Source organism: Perissodus microlepis, chromosome 23 (genome assembly GCF_051167445.1).
Source record: "Perissodus microlepis isolate ML-2025 ecotype Zambia chromosome 23, ASM5116744v1, whole genome shotgun sequence".
NCBI classification, from domain to species: Eukaryota; Metazoa; Chordata; class Actinopteri; order Cichliformes; family Cichlidae; genus Perissodus; species Perissodus microlepis.
The window spans coordinates 33,692,816-33,716,552 of NC_140482.1; the positions used below are offsets into that span (position 1 = coordinate 33,692,816).

General features: G+C 38.8%; 1 protein-coding gene across 7 annotated transcripts in view; it reads right to left on the reverse strand.

Moving 5' to 3' along the window:
• Positions 1–23,737, reverse strand: part of LOC146361885 (AP-1 complex subunit sigma-2) — a 31,840-nt gene that overhangs the window by 5,583 nt on the left and 2,520 nt on the right. The window contains exons 2-7 of one of the 7 annotated variants that reach the window (XR_014799403.1): positions 23,098–23,276; positions 17,887–17,995; positions 17,648–17,785; positions 15,537–15,567; positions 7,712–7,774; positions 1,885–5,008 (exon numbers count right to left, since the gene is read on the reverse strand). Coding sequence is in view for 3 of the 7 variants with exons in the window: in XM_084920844.1 (XP_084776970.1) it covers positions 7,722–7,774; positions 15,537–15,567; positions 17,648–17,785; positions 17,887–17,995; positions 23,098–23,276 (510 nt within the window). In the remaining 4 variants the exon portion in view is untranslated. Of the gene's footprint in view, positions 1–1,884; positions 5,009–5,838; positions 7,775–11,223; positions 12,186–15,536; positions 15,568–17,647; positions 17,786–17,886; positions 17,996–23,097; positions 23,277–23,737 lie in introns of those variants that run through there. The other 6 variants (XR_014799402.1, XR_014799404.1, XM_084920844.1 and 3 more) reach the window with 6 other exon arrangements.

Below are 23,737 nucleotides of genomic sequence, written 5' to 3' on the forward strand. Positions count from 1 at the left end.
CTCTGGCTAACCAATCCCACAACCTCACTTCTATTAGTCCACTCTGATCAACAGTTTTGGTAAGGTCTCTGGCTACTCATGAACTTCCTTTAAGCCATACAAGGGGACCTACACTGTAATCATAAAACCCAGCTTATTAAATACCATGGAATAAATATTTCAGTTAACCCAAAAGATATCTTCAAATGCAACTTTACCACAATTTTTCACAGTATCCAACAACTCCATGACCAAAGGGAACACTCCCATTTTCTTTAATCCATCACATCGCCTCCATAAAAATGACGAGCCTCCCCTCGCAATGACCCCTGTTACTTCACCTCCAGAATGATTTTCCTCCGTTAACTCTACAGTCAACAAATTCTATTGGAAAGATTGAAAACCTATAATTAAATTGACCACACTTCAAAAAGCAAAAAAATATGGTCCCTTAGACTCCAAATTTCTAAAACTATTTCCTCTCCCACAAACTTAAATACTGTATATCTGAGATTGGACCAAAAACCTAAACTGTAAAGATCGTCTAATTCAACACATTGTTTTCACTGGGAGATCAGTTACAGGTCATTACTGCTTCAAATCAAATACAGTAAGTACCACTCTCTCTGCCTGATCTACAGCAAGCAACCTTCTCCTCTAACCTCCATCAGGCATAATCCAATATTCAAAATTGAGAAGAAACCCATTAAGCTCCCTCCATGGAAACAGGAAGGATTAACCATGTTTTCACAGCATCACCACTCATAAAATGAACATAATGGGTTTAAGTAACATCACTCTGTCCCACTGAAATAGATAATTATTTCTACCCATTCTGGCTTTGTGCTCCAGTAGAACAATTCTGGGTCATGGGGCAGCTGTCCAGGCTCCCCAGCCTCAGGATCCCACAATCCCCATCTGTTTTATGTCCAACCTACTGATCCTCACTGACCAAACGCCATGTAAATTTAAAGAAATACATAAAATCCACCTTTTTGCCTCCACTCCACTATTTCTGTTCATTTGCTTCTGTGTTTGATGTGATGTCATATTGTCGTCTGTCAATTTGAGTTTTTATTCATTTGTAAATTTTTTTAAAATGAGGGGAAAAAATTGGCTGACATCACGATAGACAATCACAGCGGGTATACAAAATAGAAGCAGCAGCCTTAACGTCAACTATAGATGACTAGTGTTTGACATCAGCCAACGAGCACAACCTGGCTAATTCTCCTTTCTGACTCTAAAAATACAAAGATAAAAATTTAACTTAATGTTTGATTCAGTATGACGTGAAACTAGCGACTAATCAGGGGCACAGTGAAAGTGAGTCATGGCCCGTTTTCCCATAGACTCGGGCAGGACCAGAAGAGTCGCCCCTGGTGTCAATTAAAAAAGAAAATGCAGGTTTAAGGTACTTGGGTGCTGGTTTATCTTTTACTCTCAATCTCAATCTTTATTCAGTCAGAGAAGGACGAGCTGAGATGCAAAGGAGCTTTCAGGTTTGCAGGGGTCTAAAGCATCTTAAAACATCATGATCTATATGAGGTTTGCCAATAGGATGCATAGAAGGCCCGACTTCCTGACCTGCTCTTTAACACTTTATTGGCTGTTCTACAAAGGAATACATTTAAATACAAGTGAAAGCAGAACAAGCAAGAGCCACCCACAACCTCATACTTCAGTTTTGTTAATAAACTGGTGATTTTATAGAAAATATGTTCACTATTCAACATCCCTCACATTTATATATGCACTAACTTGGAATAAATAAACAAATAACAGGACAGACAGACTCTATCCTATTTAATGCACATCTACTTTGCTAATTCTACCCTAACTAGTGTCACAAGTTGTAGTTAACAAATTTCAGGGCTTGTGTCAAAAACAAAGAGAATCACTTACTTTGGCATCCTAAAAAAAGGTTCAGCACAAAGTAAAGAGAGTAAATTCATCAGAGCAGTGACATAAAATTCATTTAAGCTAACACTTCCACACAGTGGCGTCTGTGGTTTCATTTTCAGTCCAAAATGTTCAGACGTGACCTCGAAACATCCACTCTGCATTAATCACCCTTTATAGACTTTTCACACAGGGGAAATATTTTGTCAGAGTGATGAATCCCTCGTTGCCGATTATGTAGGCTAAACCCGTTAATCTGGGAAACGAATGGAGTTCTGCACAATTCAGACAGAAAATAAAAGCTGTGGAAAAAACCCTCCAATTTCAGAGAGCCACAGGGGGGAAATCCATAAACTCAGAGAACAACGGTTATATTAAAGAAAGACACCAGTGTGCTGATGTGACAGAGAATCGTAAACAATTTATTATGTATCCATTACGTACATCAATAAAGTGAGGGTCCATTTATTCAGCTGGCTTTCATTAGCAAGACACAGAAAAGACATTTCATATGAAATATTTATTTATTTATAATAGAAAACAGGTCTAATTGTTTCAAGCGTTTTAACGTCTATAATCAACATAAAACCCCGAAGAATCTTTAATCCGTGCAATCATTGCAAATACAATATTCATTTAGGCAGAATTCCTCTGTAACCACTTACCTTGAAAAACTTTTTTTTAAATATTTATTTAAATATTTATTTAAATAGGAAATAATCATGATCTGTGAATATTTTTAAAATAACTCTGCTTATTAAGAGACAGACACTTAAAAACTATTAAAACGTCTACTGTGCGCTTCAGTGTGAACACTGGTTTGATTTTCACGCTCATAAGAACGTTTTACAAGATCACAGCAAAAAGAAAAACCTAAAAATCAAACAGATACGTACGATGTGAGAGTGAGAAGATACAAGCAAAACAGATGAGATACAGAAATGGGTGAACATGACTTCTATTGCATTCACTTCCCACAAACATGACCTGTGAGTCAAAACAAGTTAAAAACATGAAAAAACTGAATGAACCCCTCATGGATGAAATACTGACTCAGGTACGAGTGGTGAGCGTGGAGTCTGTGTTTAATTAAAGCTCAGGTTTGTATTTTGTGATCTGTGGACTTCGAGAATTTTGAAATTCTCTGTGTTTATAATTAAATACTTTTAAAAGTACTGAACTGTATTTTTAAAACACAGTCAGCACCTGTACTACTTGTTTCCCCAAAGACCAAGTGGAAACAGCACAAATGAACAAAAAAATGAAAGAAACATTTTGTGAAGAACATCTATCATAAAAAACTGATACAATCTCTTATTTGACATAAATCTAAATCAGTCTTGTATGCCATCATGATTAACAAGGTCAACTTAATGCGTTTTTTCCAGAAAGAGATGCAGCTATGAAGCGGAAGAAGTTATTTACTAAGTGGAACTGCTATTTAGAGTGGACCTATTATCTTCTGTTACACAATTTTCATAAACAGTTTGACTCAAAGCTGTCACAACGCCAGATTTTCAGTGGATGACTACGGCAGCCAAAAGTAAATTAAATGCGAGATGCTGTTTGTTGGACCTGACTTGTTCAAAATATCCTGAAGCTAGCTTTAGCTCAAAACACAAAGCAGAGGAGCGGAGGAAACAAACTGGAATTAAAAGAAAGAAACACTGTCTCTAGTGTTTCTTTTAACAACCACAGAGGTATAAAAGAGCAGTGACATCACCGATTGGTTGTGGAAGTCTCTCGAGATGAACACTCTTGCCGTCACCATCTTCTTTTTGAAACTGGTTGCAATGAGCAAGGCGTGGCTCTGACTAGGGCTGTTCAATATAACGATATATATCGGATGACGATATAAAAACGTCTATCGTTTCATTTTACGCTATCGTTTGTTTCGTGGTGTTGCAAAATAAACTGTTTAGGGCAATATTTTTTCATCGTTTTGATGGTCACTGTAGTGGCTATATTAATTTCCTAAAGTTCTCTCTTTCTCTTATATTTAATGTAACCACACTACCGAAGGACAAGCGCTTGTTTTTATGCGTTGTTGTTAGCAACAACGACGGTAACACCATCACGTGTCCGCTTGTTTATTTTCCACATAAACCTTTCACAATAAAGCTCAAGATCCTGTTGAAAATAAACTGAATCACGTGAAAGAGTATTTACCGATGAGAAGCAAAAGAGGAGCCGTCAGGTGCTAAAAAATAAACCTTAGACTCAAACGTTAGAACAGGCTTTTCCCCGCAGCACGCCGTGTAATAAATACTCACAAAGAAAACGGCGGCTGTTACAACTTATGTCTAAAAATGTGTCGTTTAATGCATCGGTAAAACACTCGACTCCAGATACACGACGCCCAGCTGGAAACACTTCAGCTACCCGAGATTCACAGAATTTACAGAAAATGTAAAATTTTTGTGATTTATATCGTTATCGGACGATAGATGTTTTATATCGGGATATCAGATTTTGGCCATATCGCACATTTCGTCATATCTGACTGTGAAACCACAAACCAACATGTATACTTGGGTTACCTCCTTTCTGAGAGTTGGAATGACCAGACTCTCAAACAGACTCTTAAGTTTTATTCAGTGTGACCCAGAAAAGCGTTTAATCTAAGAGTTTTCATGCAGACTCCTGCAGTATAATAGGTCCACTTTAAATTATTGTTAATATTTTATTTTTGGGTCATGATGGCACTTAATTTGCTGCTTTACAACAATGACAAGGAAACTGTTGAAATGATACAAAGAGTTCAGTGGAGCAATGACAGGCATGTGACAATGCATCACCGCAAAATATCAAATGGATCGATAACAATATTGATTACGTTTTCACGCCCCATAAACAGGATGCAGATCTCTTTGTGTAAATGCTTCCATTCATGGTTGTTTTAAATTTGAATTTGATAATATTGTATCATGACTGTCATGTATGAAAATGAATGAAAACTGAAAATACTGTTACACCCCAAACCAATGACAATGTCGGGTGCCGCGTGCAGAAAGGAAGGTGCCAGGCACTGAGGAGCTCAGCATGCAAGGTGGATAGCAGCAGCAGCAGCAGCAGCAGCGGTGGCAGCCAATCAGTACACAGGCACATTAAAGTACTCATGACGGGGCTGGAGGAGAGAAATGCACACAGCTTAGTAAACAAAGGCAATACTGCTTCCAACAGCCACTTCATTCATAACGTGCAGGAGACAGAGCAGCAGGCAGGACAAAAGACTCTCACCATTGTTTCCTCTTTTTCTCTCAAAGGAAAGTTTGGCAAATGTTTGCTTTCTGGCTTAGCTTAAAAGCTGGTAATACATAAGTGTGGCTAATTCTAGAAAAAACGTACCCATTTTCCATCTTACCTTATTAAAGAAAAAACTCCCAAAGGTGAAACAATCATTTTCAGCGTGAAAGTACGAACACTGTCTAACTTATTAAACGTTATCTCACAGCAGGTACAACATAGCTGTAATCATACAAGTCGTAGTAGTGGACAGCGTCACTGAAATGTTAACATATGAAAGTAGAATAAAGACAGATTAGTGATGAGTTCACTCCAAACACGAAGCAAAGTTTTTACATATCAAGTCAACGTGAAGAGGTGAATTAATGCAGGCAAAGTGAAAAGATGCGTTTAAAACTTGCATCCACATGAGGTTATTTAAAGTTTTGCAAAAAAATTCACTTCACACTGTGTTGCAAAACCTCATCAGCTGTGATGCTCTGAACGTCACCGATTGAGCTTACTGACGCATGTCAGGGGAGATCGAATTGCATGGCTCAACGTCGCTTTTACATACATGAAAAAAAGGAGACAGAGTTGGAGAAAAACAAAACTGTAGGAGTTCATGATACGTTCTGAAAATAGATTAGTGTAACTTGATTCCAGCTATTGAGTGTACGCCTCCTCTTCTTGTAGGCTGCTAGCGGCAAACATTTGTGTTTTTTCAATGCACCCGTATTTGTATGAGTAACTCAAGGTGAGACGTTGCTTCATGTCTGGCGTGAACGCACCAAAGGACAGACCTCAGTTTCCAGTGTAAACATGTAATTTAAGAGTTAAACGACTGGTTACTGTTAAAAGGAGTCGAGGAACGAGACCAGGAAGACCGTCTAAACCAGCACGAACTGTGCTACACACAGACAACAATCAGTCACAACATTAAAAACCACCTGACTCATCAAGACTTCAGAATTTCTCCTGAGGTATCAGACACCAAGACGTTCACAGCACATTCTTTATATGTTGGAAGTTTTTAGGTGGACCTTCATATATTTAATGTGTTTTATCAACTCATCTTGGAGATTGAAATCTTTGGAATGTATAAGTCTAATCGGGATCTTGGACTTTGGTTCTTTAAAATCTTCCTGTACTTGTTCTTCACTGTGACAGGACCCATTATGTTGCAGAAATAAGTGACCGCCATCAGGGAACATCTCTGTCATTGAGGGGTGTATGTGGTTTGCAACAGCATTCCAGTAGAAGTCAAAATGTTTCCCAATGTTTCCCAGCAGAACATAACACAGATCACTGTGCTGCTCCCACAGGGCTGCCTTCTTCCCATACTGTGTCCAGGTGCCATCTTTCTGCAGGTAAACAGTGCAGTCCAGGCCTCTTCCTTCCATGGCGTCACGGTTCAGCTGTTCCACTCATGTGTGAGTTGTAGGAGATTTGAGCAGTTCAGCAAGACTAAATTAGATCATGGTTCCTGTGCACTAGCAAAGCCCCTCTAGAAACATGTCTTGCTACTCATAGGCATCTTGGATCCTTTTCATTGATTTATTTTAAAGCTTTATCTAAATTAACATTATTTTCAATAGACGCAGCATGAACAGAATCACCGGTCAGGTCCGGTAAAAAAATGCTTAAAATGTTTGCTGACTTCACACCAAAATGAGGTTTTGAAAATTCATGATTTTTTTGAGTCCCATGTCTTTCTCTTAAATTGTTCCTGTCACTGATCATCCTTCCCTGGACCACTTTCAGTAGGTACTGACAGCTGTGTACTACAAACAAATTATTAGAGAATTCTGTAATGACAAAGATGGCTCCAAAGAGCCAATCAACTGCTGAAATGGGAATCATCTTATTGTGCTACATATTAGAGGTTCACAGCTGTTTCAACTGTATAGCTGCAAGTGTGTTTCTCTACTCTTTATCGTACTAAAGATGTGGATAAGAGTGGGAGCAATTTGACTATCCCTCGAAAGTGGCCCCCGCTCTGATATGACTGTGTGGTTATAGTAGAATAACTTTACCTGGCAGAGTTTGGACCTCGTTTTCTCCTATTTTTCAAAACTTTCTGATGGTAGCAGTCATCCATGGCTTCAAACGTTTCTCCTGTTCGCACAGTAGACTGCACTGCACGCCATGCATTGGACCAGTAGTGCTTTTCTTCTGTCTTTGTTGTTTAGTGGTTGACAAACAGCATCTACTTGATAAAGTGACACCTTTGGGGGCAGTAGTGCATTATGCCTTGATGCATGCTCAATCATCCAGGTAAGTAAATCCCCAAAAGTTGATTCTGTTCATCTGAACGTAGCGTTTTCAGTGTGAAAAACGTTTCGTCACTCATCCAAGTAACTTCTTCAGTCTCAGCTGACTGCAGGTTTTCCCAACCTTATAAACAGTACCTTTGCATAATGACTGAAACCAGACCACTGAAGGAACAATGGGCTTGGAGCCTCTGTGATGAGATAATTAGTGTCACTCACCTCACTGTCAGTGGTTTTAATGTTGTGGCTGATTAGTTCACACAGTTAAAACACTGAGACATGAGGGCTCTAGCAGTACACACAGCCTAAATCCACAGACACGACGTATTCACCTTAGCAGGGCTAATTCTGGAAAAGACCAGAAGACTCAGAGGCCATATTTGGAACCACCATACCTGTGAGGCAAACATTTTTACAAGGACAAAGTAAGTATGATACACCGTCGTCACGACTCTCAGCAACCTACAATGCGGGTACTACACATCTACAGACTCTGCTGAGGGAGTAGGAGATTAACCGTGCACCACCACAATAACTGTGCCCTCTTTGTGGCGATGGCTCTGCTCAATTTATCTCTGATGTCTCCCATGCAGGGCAGGAAACCTTCTGAGGCATCATTATTCCAAAAGAAGATCTGCTTCCTGGCACCAAAGTAATGGCCAGCTCCTGAGAAATATTTCATTAAAGGCTTATTGAAATCGCTTCAACCAAATCCCCTGTGGTATGTTTTCCATGTAATTACTGCACTATGCACTTACTAATGCCTAAAGGCACAAGGACCTAACTCAGAATGAGCCCAGCTCCTCCCGCATCGCTTTTACCTGCAGTTTTTAGTATCCACAAATTTAATATAAGTTTAAATTTAAGGAAAATTAAAATTAAACATTTTTGCCCCTAAAGTAATTAAAATGGAGCCTGATTTGTCTGTTTGTTTATCATCTGATGTTCCACTGTTACCCTGTGGTGTTAAAGCTTCCTGCTGAGTAGCCTGATTACTGAATTACACTGTCAAGAAATTTGTGAACTAAACAGTTTCTCAATCACCAGGAGCGCTTTTAATTTGATGTGATTGCTCTCCTGAATTTAAAATTACAAAAAAAAACAAGAGGCATCAGAATAGTGACTAATTATCAAGCGCTGGTTTTCATGCTGGTGACATTCTTGATTCTCACTGTGAAAAGACCAAAACCATCGATGAACTGGTCTGACTCATTCCTCTGTGTCTCAGAGCTCCACTGTGTGACACATTCCTTCATGATCCCAAATAATCATCATGTCGTTAACTTTAAGGTAAGCCAACAAACACCATTACGCTGCTGGAAACAGTTTGTACCACACCACGTGTATTATTCCACACCCAAAGTACAGTGGAACCCCAACTTACGAAATTAATTCGTTCCCGAGGGTCTTTCGTAAGTCGAAAATTTTCATAAGTCAAAGCACCCATCGCGCCTTTTGAGTGAACAATAGGCTATAGGCTAATTGCTAACTGCAACAACAATACATCGCTCAAGTGGAACAGCGAAGCGCAAGTACAAAAGCCAAGGGGGTTGTCACATGATTTGGAAGGCATTGTGGGCATTGTAGGCATTCTGGGCTCAGCCAATCAGAGCCAGCGGATTTCGTTACGCGGGCATTTTGCCGTAACACAGGCAGAAATATTGCAGTTAAGTGCCTTCCTAACTTGAATTTTTCGTTAAATGGGGTATTCGTAAGTCGGGGTTGCACTGTAGTCCTAAAAAATGCTAATATTTATAATAAGTGAGCAAACTTTGATAGGAACTACAAAACCATGATGTTTTAGATAATTATTAAAACATATTTATATTCATAAGATTTTTATTTTTTTTAAGCACAGATGTGGTTGTTGTGACAGCTATCAACCACATCGGCAAGCATGGAGAGAGCGTCACTTTGGTTTTGGTCTTTTCTTCTGGATTTGTAATTATAAAAAAAAAAAAGCAAGACTATCTCAATATATATTGGCAATTAATAAGAATGAATGAAAGTGAACAGTATTAGTACAAATGCTTATATAATAATGTTATAGCGTAGTTTCATTGTTCAGAAATCATAAATTTGAACAGTTTCATTCAGTGCTGTTAGAACAACAGCTGGTCTTCACACAGGCAGCATATTTGTTTCAATTTAAAATCCCAGAAAAAATTTAAATGACAAGAATTAATAGTTTTAATTTTCTGCAATAATGTTACAGTAATCAAAATTTACAATCAGAATCGACCAAAGCAAAAGTGGGAAGGTTTGGATTATGCTGCCTGTTAGTCTACTCAGACATGTCTAAACATTCAAAACTGACTTGGTGCCTGTTATGACCCTCATGTTGTGTCACGTACGAGGTGCGATCAAAAAGAAAACCTTACCTGACCTCAAATTTGTCCAATCTCCCTTCATGATCATCAAGTTTTGCACCTCTGGACAACTTCCATTATTTCTATGTTTGGATTGCTCAGCAGCAGCAGTTGACCTCTGCAGTCACCGCTCTGATGGATCTAAGGTCTTGACCAAAGTGTCAAAAAGGTGACCAAATCTGGCAGTAATAGACCTTTTCCACTGGTATTGACTCAGCTCAACTCAACTTGGTTTCTGTTGTTTTCCATTAAAACTGAGTACCACCAAATTGTGTAGGGTTGTTATAGCAATGCGGTCAAAAGTCCTGTGACGCCTGTGAAGCCATGAATGCCACAACTAGGGCTGCCACGATTAGTCTGCTAGTCACGATTACGTCGACTATTAAAATCGTCGACGACTAATTTAATAGTCGACGCGTCGTTTGAAGCTTTGTAAGAGTCCAAAAGATGCAGGACTAAGTAGTAGGATTTAAGAGTGTAATAACGGACTGAAACAGAAGATGGCAGCACTGCATGTACAAGGATGCCAGCTGCCGTTAAACCCCGAAGAAGAAGAAGAAGAAGAAGCTGTGTCCCAGAATTCATAGCGCGGCCCTGCTCAGTTTCCAACAATGGCGGTAGCTAGTTAGTTTTAATATTACTCTTATTATTCTTCCTGGGTCACAAAATAAACGTTTAACATATTTTCAGGCGAGAATGTAGCTGTGTAAACCTCAAATATCTGCTCAGTTTATCAAGACACCACATATTTTCAAAAGCGCTCCGACGTTTTTGGAGACGTCTGTTACCCACCAGCTCGATAGCTAGCCGGGGATCAAGGCTCACTAGAGCCGGTGAGAACACCGGACTCCCGGCAAATCGTTTTCAAACCCACCGCCGTCTTTTGCTACTCAGGTTAAACATGATATATAAGTCACTTAGATAACTTAAAAATGTTATTGTTTGGATTTTTTCAGTATTTTATTTGTTCCTGAGTAAATTGGTTTGGCTGAGATTAAAGTTATAGTTTTTACACAGCTGAATAAACGTCAAGCAGACAACTTCTGATTATCAGAAGTGTGAGATGCTCGAGAATATACTCCGGTGTCCTGTTATATTTTAGATAGCAAAAAGCAGACGGCTGAGTTTATTAAGCTTCACCGAAACAATCTGCAAATTTCATTAAAATTTAATAAACTATCATCTTGTCTTTATTTTTAGTTAGCACTTACCTTAAACACTTAAAGCTGTAAGCTAATGATAGTTATATAAGAGCAGATGCATGCTGGTGCAATAAGCTGTACGTTGTACGTCCAATGGATGCATGATCTGATTAGTCGACTAATCGCAAAAATAATCGGTGACTAGTCGACTATCAAAATAATCGTTTGTGGCAGACCTAGCCACAACAAAGGAAGACATCTGCTACACGGTGTATGGCTTTTTGGCACTCGGGGATGAGGGTATTATTTTTTGTGAAGCCATTTTATCTTTGCTGGGGTTTTTTTTTTTTTTTTTTTTTTTTAAATAATGGTGGTTTTGATTTTCATGATAGAGACTCATTACTCATTGAGTGACGTCAATCTGTGCCATGCAGTCTGTTGGCGTTATATTTTCAGACTGCCTCAGATCATTTGGACCCCTGGCCGAGTAGGTACTAAAAAAAGTGCCCGGTACCAGGTACTACCACTCAGTGGAAATCCCTAAAAACTGAGTCGAGCCGTGCCGAACCAACTCAAGTAGGTATTAGTGGAAAAGAGCTGTTAGTGTGGTTGATAAGCAGTGTGTGGGTTGGTATGTCTCTGTGAGTGAGGGCACGATGGCACATGCTACAGTTCCGGTGGTTTATGCATAATCTCCTGCCTTATAGTAGAATCAGCAACAACAGACAAATCTATTACGTGTACCACCTAATGAGACAATTAACAGCCGAACTAGGAACTTAAACCTGTTTTTGTTTTCGTGCAAAGTCATCAAACTTTGTACTGAATGAATTAACCTTGCACAAATGTAAAAAAACAATGAGCATGCACCTTAGGAATTTGGTTTGACGTAGGAGTTGCTCTTTGCGTAATGTTAGGTTAGGTTGTGTAACTGCAGAACACACATGCAAATGGTCCAAATGAGTCACACAGGCGCTGGGTGTGGTCCAGAGGTGCAGAGGAAGATGATTTTTTACATTGAAATGAATCAAATTTAAAAGAGGCAAAGGTTTCTTCTTTGTATGGGCAGAGTCGGACTACCCTTTGATCGCAGCCTGTATCTAGACTCAGAGTTATGAGACAGCCACACTGACAGGCGTACATGCAGTTGACGGCACGCAGAACTGGAAACCCATGCTGACTGACTGACTGTACCAGTCTAGTACTTATCAATACCCTGGATGGAGGCATGGACGGAGTCTAGTTCTTTATAAGATCTCCTCATTTGGCAAACTTCCCCAGTCTTCACTCTGGCTCTATAAATACAGAATTGAGCCAGTCAGAGACCTCATTCCCTTTCTCCCACTCAGATTTGGCTCTGTCCCCTTCAGATTTTGAACTCACTTCCTCCTAAGTGAGAAAATCAGCTAAATCATTTTAAAGACCTACCTACTTTATACACTTACAGGAAAAAGCCTTACTCTAAGCCTTTCAGTACAGTACGTTCTCCATCTGATGGTCCTGCTGTCGATAAATCAATGAACAGCTTTACGGTTTGTCCTCTGGGATAATGGGTTTGGCTGGGTGGTGGCAGCAGCCTCACAACTAATGGCAAACAACCACATTCAGACTTCTAAATGCTTTCCAGCTTCACATCACTCACTTAGGTCCAATTTATATTCAGTTGTAACTTGAGTGAAATTTCAAACTTTTTTTATCTGTCGTATTTCCTGAATGTCTTCACAGACATTTCTATTTCTATCAAATATAAAGGATAGAACCATTTTTTTAGTCAATTCACTTCAATTAAGCTGTAAAATAAATAAACAATTTTAATCGTTAATAGGAGCATTTATACAATCTTTTTATTTATGCTTTACAAAAAGTAAGTGTTCCTCAGAAGTTCTCCATGGTTCACATCACTTTTATCCATGTAGATGTTAATGGGCTGTCAGCCGTGGCCTGATTTCCTTTCCTAGAACTCATTAGCGGTGGCCTTTTGGTGCACTAACAGACTAAATGTTCGACAAACAAATCCAGGAAACCAATCAGTCTGCTGTCTAACTGACTGATTAGACTTACATTGTACCAGACATGCTCCAATGAAAGCCACTAGGTCGAAACATTGAAGTGTTTCCTGACTTGGCCAGAACAAATTGGTAAAACTGAGAACAGTCCGCTCTTTTCTGAAGCTCTCCGTGGGTGTTACCTTTTTACCTTTATATATTCAATAAACAGTGGGAGCACACACATTAAAAACTGTTTTTACAGGCTCGTTTTAAGAAAACCAGTTTCATAACATAGATGTGCTGTAACATGTGTTGTTAATGTGAAGACTACAGGTTAAATATATCTAACCTAAACTGAGTGTTTAAACTTTTCTTTTTGGCAGACGACATTAAATAACTGAAGTGACATCGTATTTTTTGCTGAAGCTGAAACCCCAGGATGCTCTCATCCCAGGGCATGACATAGTCACAAAGGGTCCTCTGGAGATGAAACCACAATGCGCCTGGCATGCTAATACTGGCTGAGGAGATCCTGCTTCAGAGACCTACTTAGTCTACAATAGAAGGTTGCAGGTGTGGTAATGGCATGAGCCGAAGGTCTGTCACCTTGGAGACTGTGCTTCACGTCGTTTTGTTCAGGATGTCCTTTTCTTCTTCACATGCTGATTATTTTAATGTTTACTAAAAACTACTTGGTTAAATAAAGCACTATAAATTATTCATTTAGCTTTAGCTACTTAAACTTGGTTAGCATTCTGTCACACTAGAGTAAAGTAGGATGGCAACCTCGCAACTAGTTAAAAAAAAAGAAAAAAATTATACCTCCATTGTTGCATCTTTGGAAATCAATTCCCACTAGTTGCAGTGACCTAGAGGCTGAGCAGGCAACACGTTCAGCCTCTGGGCGATCACTTTCAATCTTAAGCCAAATGCATAGGTCACCTGGTGCTCTAAACAATCATGGTCCAACTCAGACTGACTGCAACCACTCGCAGGCAGATTGGTGAAGGACTGCAAATAACTGCTGTCCGTATTATTATTAACGGAAACAGACTGCCAACATATTCAAATCATACTGAGACAATCAGCACTGATGAGTGCAACTCGTCTTTGGAATTTAAAACTAATCAAGGCTTGATCAGTTTCAGGATAGGATCCTGGATGTCAGGCACAGGAAGTCATAATAGCAGCCCATTTTTCATTTTGATGTTCTGAATTGGTTTGATAGTTTGGAAGTGCTTTTTGTTTTTATTCTGATCAATGCATTTGCGTTAAAAAACTATAGCTACCATGGACAGATGTACACAGATGTACACATTTGACAGTTGTCTCAATGGTCAATGTGTTGGCTATTTTACCATTTAATACAGAAAATGCTATTGTTGTCATATGCTGAAATAAATTCAACAGAAGCTGTAGTCTTTATAGATAGCTCTATTAAAAAGAGAAAAAACTGAATGCTTAAAATATTAATCAAAGTGCCATCTTGAAAAACATAACTTTTAAAATAGATTTACTGTACTAAAACTGCAAGAAATAAAACAAATGTGAATATAATATGCATAAGTCATGATATTATGCACAAACATGGCCTATTTTTGATGCTTTCTGGTTTCTCACTGGCTTCTAGGACACTTTCTTTTTGCGCCCTGCAGTTCTTGTTGTCCAGGGTGAGTGGAGGTGCCTCTTGTTATTATTCCAAGGATGTGCAACAGCATTTCACTTATGGAACTTTAAGCCTGTAGTAAAGTATCCACTGACTTTGCCATACCAGATACCGCTGTTGTCATGCTCTTGTGTCTGGGTCACAAGTGCTTTTGTGTCTCTTTGCATGTCTCGTACACTTGCTGATATAAGCTGAAGTCAGAGCTCTTGGCACACTGGGTGTGTCATATTGAAATGAACCGTGTTTTTGTTGTGGTTAGAAAACAGTGCAACGTTTGTAAATCACCCATAAAACTAACCACACCTATCAACGCTATTTCATTCCGTTTAGTAAAATCGCCATTTTTATGTCAGACGCTGACGTACATGAGCCACGTAAGCGTCTTTGACAAAACAGCATTAATTGTGCCTGGGATTAGGAGTGGGGTGAAAAGCCAGCTGTGGAGCTGTGATCAGTGTGTACTGGTATCCTGCTGACAGCGTTTATGGTCAAAATTACCCTTGCTGCGATACTGTGGTTTTGATGCTATAATTACGCTCCCACTATATGAAATGCTAATCTAGAACAGAAGTGTCCTGTTTGTCTCAGCAGTGAATACAATGAGGGTTTGTTTGAAGACTACAACCTGAGCACTGCCCACATCCAACCTTGAACCAGGCCTGTGCAGAAATTTTTATAAGTAACTTAGAAATGTAGGCTCTTCATTAAAAACTACTGAATGCTATTTTATTTTTAAGCAATTTTGTGTAACTATTCGTCACATTAAATGTTGCTGGTTAGGTTTACAGTGACATCAGAGATATTGGAGTTGATATAGGGTCAGTATGAGGCAGAAAACATATCAGCAACTTCAAAATTCAAAGTGTGCTGATGACACTTGAGACTTTGGTGTTGCTGGTATCTTTTTTTTCTGCTGGATTTAACATTGTGTTGGTGAATCTAAAGCTACTGATCTAACACTACAGAATAGGGATTTTTTAACAAAGTGTTACCTGCAAACAGGCGCATCTGAAAGTCTATATTCTGCAAATCACAACAGTAAAGAATAAACAAGCAAAGAGAGAAATGTGTCAGCAGAAATCAGGATTAAGATCAAGCAAACTAAGGGCAAGACACACAAAATATTTTCAAAAATATGGCTGCATGAATCATCTGAGGGCTGTGTTCATGCAGCACTGAAAATCAAAGACAGAAATGATCATCAGGACTCCAATGTGAGAAAATGTGTAAAAAGAGAATAAACATATAGCACCAGCAGTGCCGAGCCTTCCCTCTACTTAAGAGAAGTGATGCAACATAGAAAAACACAAGAACTCAACATTGAACCTTCTGTAAAAATAATAAAGGGTAAAGAAACTCTAGTTGAAGTTGAGGGTAACGAGGTCCACGTTTCTTTGCGTGACTCTAAAACAGTGAGACTTATCTGAGTATTAGTTCTTGTGAATGCTTTAAAAACACTATAAATAACTCAAGTCGAGCATTATGAAAAGAGCTGAACAACTTCCTGGGCTGACTGGAGAGTGTAAAGTAAAAGCAGCTGTCACTTTGAGGTAAACTCTAAGAAACATTTTTTACTTCTACTTCAATTATATGAAATTTAACTATTACAATAAAAACTATAATCCTCACATTAATTTAATTAATGTGGACCAATGGTGCTGATTTCAAGCTCCATATTTTTTTCTGACTCTAGTAGAGTAGCTTTGCATGACCTGTATTTCAAAATAATCCTTATTTGTCTGATACTGCTCCTTGGTGAAGCCCTTTGGTTCTTCTCTTCTATCTTTTTATTTCATTCTGATTGGTCTGATGAAACTACAATCATCCACCATTATGACAGCATACCTATGAAAGAAAATAAGGCAGTCAAAATATCAGCTTTACTATTTAAGGCTGCAGCAGTTACCAATGCAAAACCAGTATTTCTTAATGTTTGCTTGGCATTAGAAGCTGAGAATGGATTCTATTATGGAGCTTTTACAGGAAATCACTGACTGAATCTTATTAGAGGATCACTTGATGACACTGCAGTGAGAAATGGAACAAGAAGAAAAAACCACAGAAAAAGTGACTTTGTGGTAGGTCTCAGTAACTTTGTGTTGTCAGATGGGAAAAGTCATTATTTACAAAATTGAAAGTCTGACATTCTCAGCTACAAAACCTGATTGTAGCTGTCTTTTTCACTGGAGTATATCTGAACAACAATCTCAGGGTCTTGGTAAGACTTTTTAAAAATATGTGCAATTTCATAGAGACAATTCATGCCTCTCCCTTCGAACTATAAAGACGTTTTATTTTCACCATAGACATAAAGATTTTCAGAGAGATAATAACCTGGTGATAAAACCTGTTCACACTTATAAAACGATTCGCTCATGGAGCAGCTTTGTAGCTGACAGCTGTTCAACAAAGCAGCTGTTCCACGTTCCAAATAGGTTGATAACCGTCTAATGTATTTACTAGCTTATATGTCACTGCTTCCACTGGCAGTCACTTCAATCACTTTGACTCACCCATTTCACCTGTCTACAAATCACTACATTTCATCAAACTCCCATGGTCTCTGGCTGCCAGATTGCTGCTTGTCCTCTCTACACCACTTTCAGCATTTCCACCAGTGGGTCACATGCCCCATGCAGGCCTACGCACTGTGGCTTTTCTAAGAAAGAAGAAGAAGCTACATGTTTCTTTCTTAGAAAAGCCACAACATGCTTTTCCATCCGCATATTTTCACACTGATTTCATTAGCGAATTAAAAAGAACTTTTTTGAGAAGAAGTGATAAAATGCAATAAAACAATAAAAGAAACAGTTTACCATACATGGATTAAATCCACCCTCGACTAAAAGAAAAATAACTACTACAAAATGTTTTTTGTCTAAAGACTGGCTTTAATGCATGACTTGCAAACTGAGCCAAAAAGTATTAAACCTTACTAGCTGCCACCACCAATAACTGGGGATGTCTCCAGATTTCCAGAAATCCTCAATATAATATAATATAAACATAGGAAATAGTGTTGTACTAGTGTAAAATATCTTTACCAGAAATGTAGTATTTGAAACTGTTATTGTTCCCATGGTGGTTTTATCACATATCTTACCTCTTGTAGCAGGTCAGCCTGCTCGATGGCCTTCAGCACATTCTTTTTAGACGTCTCTTGAGCTTCTCCGCCCAGCAGGAATTCGTCCAGGATGAAGTAGGCCTTCTCAAAGTTAAAAATAATGTCCAGTTCACAAACCTGGTGAACAACATGCAATAACTTTAAACATTAATGAACAGCTCAGCACGTGGGAATTATAACTAAGAATAATATTAGGAAGTCAGACATCACAAACGCACACTGCCAAAATATTTATCCAACAGCTCCACATATCTGTGGATGATCTCCAGCGTGATGAGCTCGTTGTCCTGGTCCTCAATGGCACAGCAGAAATACAGGCTGGCATATCTGCAACACAGCGAGAAGCAAATTCACTTCAACTGAAAAAGTTCGTTCCCTGCTTTCTCAGAAAAATAATTCTGAGAAAGTTTCATATGAAAACTGTTGTTTTAATTACAACTGTCAAGTAGAAAAAGTCATCCCCATCAGCACAGTGGAGGCTGTTATTTTTATTCTAGGTATACATGTGCAATCATGTGAAATACTCAATCTTAAAGGCTAAAATAGGAAAAACTACATAGTCGAAACAATATACAGGGTAGTACAACATGCATTGCATTTGCTGTGTGATTTATAGAGTCTATATTTCCTGCCAGAGTGCATGAAGGAGGCTGCTGTGTCCTTTAAATGTCGCAGGGTCTTCGATGTAATCAAGAGAGGGCAAATATCTCCATAGCTGATGTCTCCAAAACTGCATGCCGTACACCCAAAAAAGATAACCATCACTACAGCCCAGAGAAAAAATAACATGAATTAGATTTTGAGGTGAACTATCCCTTTAAATAACAATCTTTCGTTGTGAAAACTACATCATCAAATAGCCAAAGCCAAGGAGCTGACTTCAGGCATTTGTAAAGCTGCGACAGGCTCTCACAGTGATGTACTGTCTCCCATCTCACTGAAATGGTGCTGAGAGGGCATTTCTTTGTTATTATTAAGGCCTGCTGTTTACTGTGCACAGGGTATTCATTTAAAAGCCAGAAGCCGGATGCAGAAGGCTGAAACAGTTAAGACCCATTCTGCCATAGTTCTTTATCCCTGATAATCCCTAAGGCACTAGGCATGTGATGATTGGCTAATAAAGGAGCTGGTCAGTTGATCCTCTGAAACCAGAGGAGCAGCAGGACACAATGGACAGGGCTGCAGATTCTTTAAAAAGACAAGTGTACAATACTCGCAGAGGTCACAGAGAACAGCAAAGCTGCTTATTAGCCAGGCTGTTTTCTGGTGGTGAATTCTTGATTGTTTCGAGCTGTTGTCTATCTTTGTCTACAGTTTGTGAAAATTAATGCAAGGTGTAGCCAAGCAGGAAGCACAAAGAGCTCGATTCAGTCATTACAAAAGAGCAGTGAGACAGCATTTTTACTGGAGCTGACTCACTCCAGAAACAAGTCAACGCTTTAAAAGATAATGCACACTCTGTGTAGAGAAGGCTCCCAAAGTAAACAACATCTTTATGTTGCATTGGCAGCCTGATGGCACAGGTCCCCCTGTTTTATAAGTGGATTAGTCTTCAATAAGACATCTTTATAGAATGTTGCTTAACACTCAAGTAAGGGTTATATTAACATTTCTCATGTGGCAGACAGTTTAGAGCCTTACTTGGAGGTACACTTTGAATTTCAATTTAGTCTACTTTGGGAAAAATATCAGCATGAGTTCTGCTGGCAAAGCATCCAATCACAGTTGACATATAAGGAGAAGCCTTAAAGAAATTTATGGGAGAACTGTGAAACTGTAAAGATGGCAGCAGCCCAACATTCAAAGAGCCAATCAACATCTGAGCCTGGAAACATATTATCCAATCACGGTGCACTGACACATGCCCTCTATAGAGGTTTATGACAGTTTCAACTGTGCAGCAAGCAGCTTAAATCCTCCCTACTTGTTACTGTAAAGAGGACGTATCATAGAGAGTATAAAATATGGTAACAGCCACTGTGAGGTCACCCCTGAGTTACTGACGACCAGTTATCGAGCTTTGGCTTGAGCTGTTTCACCATCTTCATTTTGGTGTACTGAAACCAGATGTAATGAGCGAGTGGTGGATGTGACTGTAAAGTTCTGAATTAGACGTGGTTAGCCAATGTGCATATCCCAAATAGTACTTCTTCTTGATTCTCAGATAGACCAAAAATGTCAAAATAGACTTAATGTTTTATTCTGCATGAACTGAAACTAGTAAGATTCTAGCTTCTACCCAGAATCTATTTTATACCTTCAGGTATGAGCATAGACGGAATATCATGATCTAGAATTGTTCAGCACCCTGATAGCACGTGCAGAGAAGCTGTTCATGTTGGATTGAGCCATAATGAAGCAGAAAAGTCAAATAACTTCTCACATGCATAATACAAATGTAACTTGAAGCACTTTTATAAACCAAAAGCCTTTTTTTAAATTTGACTGGTGATTCTATACGTGCAGTGTTTATGTCCAGTTAAACAACGAATGTGAAAATTGTAAATACAGGCTTCAAAATAACTCAAGTGTTAACAAACTGGACTACTAAGTGGCAAGACGTGCTTCTCAAAGGTTTTTGGTAAGAATCAGATTTACAAGTAGATTAGCCCAAAATGTGTTTGCATAATTATGTCAGAAAGGTTTTTTCCCCACTGCTGGCTTTGAGCTACGTTTTAGAGCTACAGACAGTTTAATTTGGCACCAAATATCACCATGAGTAGTGCCACTGGCAAAGGATCCATCCTTGTTTCTGATCCTGGATCAATTCTGACATATCAGATGGGAAACAGCATGCATTTTAAGAATTTAGGCTGATAAAGCACAGTTTCATCTCTCAGCTTTCTATTAAACTCACTGAGATTTTGGTCCTGGTTCAGCTCAAAAAAACAAAAATGCATGTGGAAGAATCAGTCATTTGTTAAAAACTAATATTAAGCTTCATTATTTGCTTCTAATTTGCTCTGTTTCTCTGTCACATTTAAAGAAAATATGAAGATCAGTTTTAAACTGATGCTTGCAAGCATCTAAATTACTGTAAGCTGTGAGAAATTATACAGAGAAATTTTCAGTGTTACAAGTTACACGTCTACACACTGACAGGCTGTATGTTGATGCATTAGTGTCAACATACAGATCCATGTTGTTGCTCAAAATTAGACAATTTCTTTCTGCAAAGAAACTTTTAGCCAGAGCTAAACAATCCAGAAATCTGTCTCATGCATAAAAGAAAAGAAGACCAATTCTATTTACATTATATGTGCTCCGTTTCAGCAGTATACTTAGAAGGTATAGCATACATTCTCATTGCTATGCAGATGATACACAGCTTTATCTATCCCTGAAGCCAGATATCACACACAGCAATTAGTTAAAATGCAGGAATGTCTTAAAGATATTTACGGCATTTCATTTCCTGCTTCTAAATTCAGATAAAAATTAGGTTACTGTACTCAGCTTTAAAAATATTATCTTACCAGATGCTTACTCTGGATAGCATTATCTTGAACTCTAATAACACTGTGAGGGATGTCTGAGTCATTTTTGGCCAGGATATGTCATTCAATGCGCATACTAAACAAAAAGGTAGGACCGCTTTCTTGCAATTGCACAATATTGCTAAAATTAGAAACATCCTGTGTCAGAGTGATGCTGAAAAACTAGTTCTTGTATTTATTACTTCTAGACTGGACTACTGTTAATTCATTATTATCAGGCTGTCCTAAATAATCCTCGAAAAGGCTTCGGTTGATCCAGAATTCTGTAGTGAGAGCACTGACATATTTCTGTTTGCCTTCATTTCATTGGCTCCCTGTTAAATCCAGAATCACGTATTCTCTTTCTCATCACATGCAAGGTCTTGAATAACCAAACCCATCTTATCTTTAAGACATCATAATAATATATCAACCAAATAGAGCACTTTGCACTTGGACTACTGGCTAACTTGTCATTCATATGGTATTTAAAAGTAGAATGGGAGGCAGAGCTTCCAGGGTTTCTGTGGAACTAGCTCCTAGTCTGGATTCAGGGGACAAAAATCCTCTCTACTTTTAAGTATTAGGCTTAAAACTTTTCTTTTTGATAAAGCTTATAGGTAGATCAGGTGACCATCCCTCAGTTATGCTGCAATAGGCCTAGGCCTCTGGGGGCCTCCCATGATGCACCGAGTCCTTCTTGTTCATTCACTTCTTTTCAGTCTCTGCATTTAATCATTAGCTGTTATTAATCTCTGGCTCTCCTCCACAGCGTGTCTTTTGTCCTGTCTCCCTCCCTCCCTTTGGGAAAATTACCCAACAGTTCACATTATCTACAAACTAAGCAAACATTTTCCCGGTAAGTTTATGATTTTGGTCACTGGTTTTAGACCTTCTTCGAACCAACTTGATATTCATATTATAAATTATGGTCCCATTTAGAGTAAAATAGATGATGAAGCTGAACGTGCTTTAGGCTGTGGCGATCGTGTTGAGGGTATAGAGTTACCAAAATACTAAACTCAAGGCTTCAAATCAGGCTTCAAATCAGTTTCTACAAACTAACAGGCAATGTCACAGTGGCTATAACCATGAGATTTACTGCTATGCTTGGGATTATTGTCCTGTTGCACAATCCAATTTAAGACAAGCTTTAGCTGTCACACGGACGTCCTCACATTTGTCTCTAGAAGAGATACAGAGGAGCTCATAGTCGACTCAATAACTGCAAGGTACCAAGATCCTGTGGCTCCAAACCAAGGCCATCAAACACCATGCATTTATACAGTCAATTTAAATTTGAGTGAAATTTTAGATTTTTTTCTTAAGTTGTTACTTAGCACCGATTGGTAATCCACCGGTATCATTTAAAGAAATGGCTTGCTAACAAGGCCTAATAACACACTGATAACTTAGTACTCCACCCTGTTGTTCACATGTGGTCACTTCTGATTCCAAAAACCCAACACAGTGATGGTCAAAATCCTAGCAGCGGTCCTTCAAAATGTCCTAAACCAATGGGTAATATCACATTTGCTACATCTATCTTTTACATATATAAAAAATACTAAGAACTATTAACACTTAGTGAGAATTTAACTGAGGACATGAACATCTGTGTGGTGGGACAATGGTTGCAGACTGATCAGCAGTTCTGGCGCTCTGTTAGTCCATCCCAGTGGGTTCACTCCGGTTCACAAGCAGTCTGCCTCCTTGTCCGTTGGCACAGCAACAGGATATAATGAGACTAAATTAATGCTCTTTCTTGTTGTAGTCTGAGTGCTGTCATGATGATGCCTTCATCTCTTTGGTAACACTCTCCTGATTCCCCAGCAGAGCCATGTCTATGAATGACGGGCCTATGAATTGCCCAGGGACGTGTGAAAATATTCTATTCTGAGGGCGTTCAACCAGAACACATTTTGTTCAGAAACAAGTCCAGTTCCTACCCACCTCTTGTACACAATTTTAAGGTCTCTCCACTCCAGAAAGCTGCACATTTTAGGCTTCCGTGCCAGGACTGTCTGCACCAACTCTCTGGTGATCTTCTTTTTCTCTTTATCAGACAAAGGCACGTACCATTTTTGGAGCCTAAGCTTGCCTTGCCGACTGAAAAGAAGCATGAACTGCATCTGAAATGAAGAGATGACACAAAAACAGAGGGGCTGTGAATAAAGACATGAGAGGAAGGAGTGGGTGGTTAAAGACATCTGCACAAAGAGACACAAAAAAGGCATTCAAAAAAGAAATTCACAGCACTTTTTATGTGATGTAACATGCTGACAAGTTAAATTGAATAAAATGATGCCTAAAAATAATTTAATCAGGTCAATCAAATTTTGGAAAATGAATAATAAAGGACAAGCAGTGCAAATTAGACAGTGAGTTGCTCTTTTTGGATGATCTGCTGCCATGTGTAAAAGATAAAAAGCCTGCTATAGATTATAACTATACAGATACCGATATTTGATTATTTAAAACTCTCATACATAAGCCAATATTTTTTTTCCTGTCTGACATACAAAACCTAGACAGTTGCAACATATATCAACTATTTTTAACTAGGTCCCCTAACTTTCAGTAGCTGTTGAAA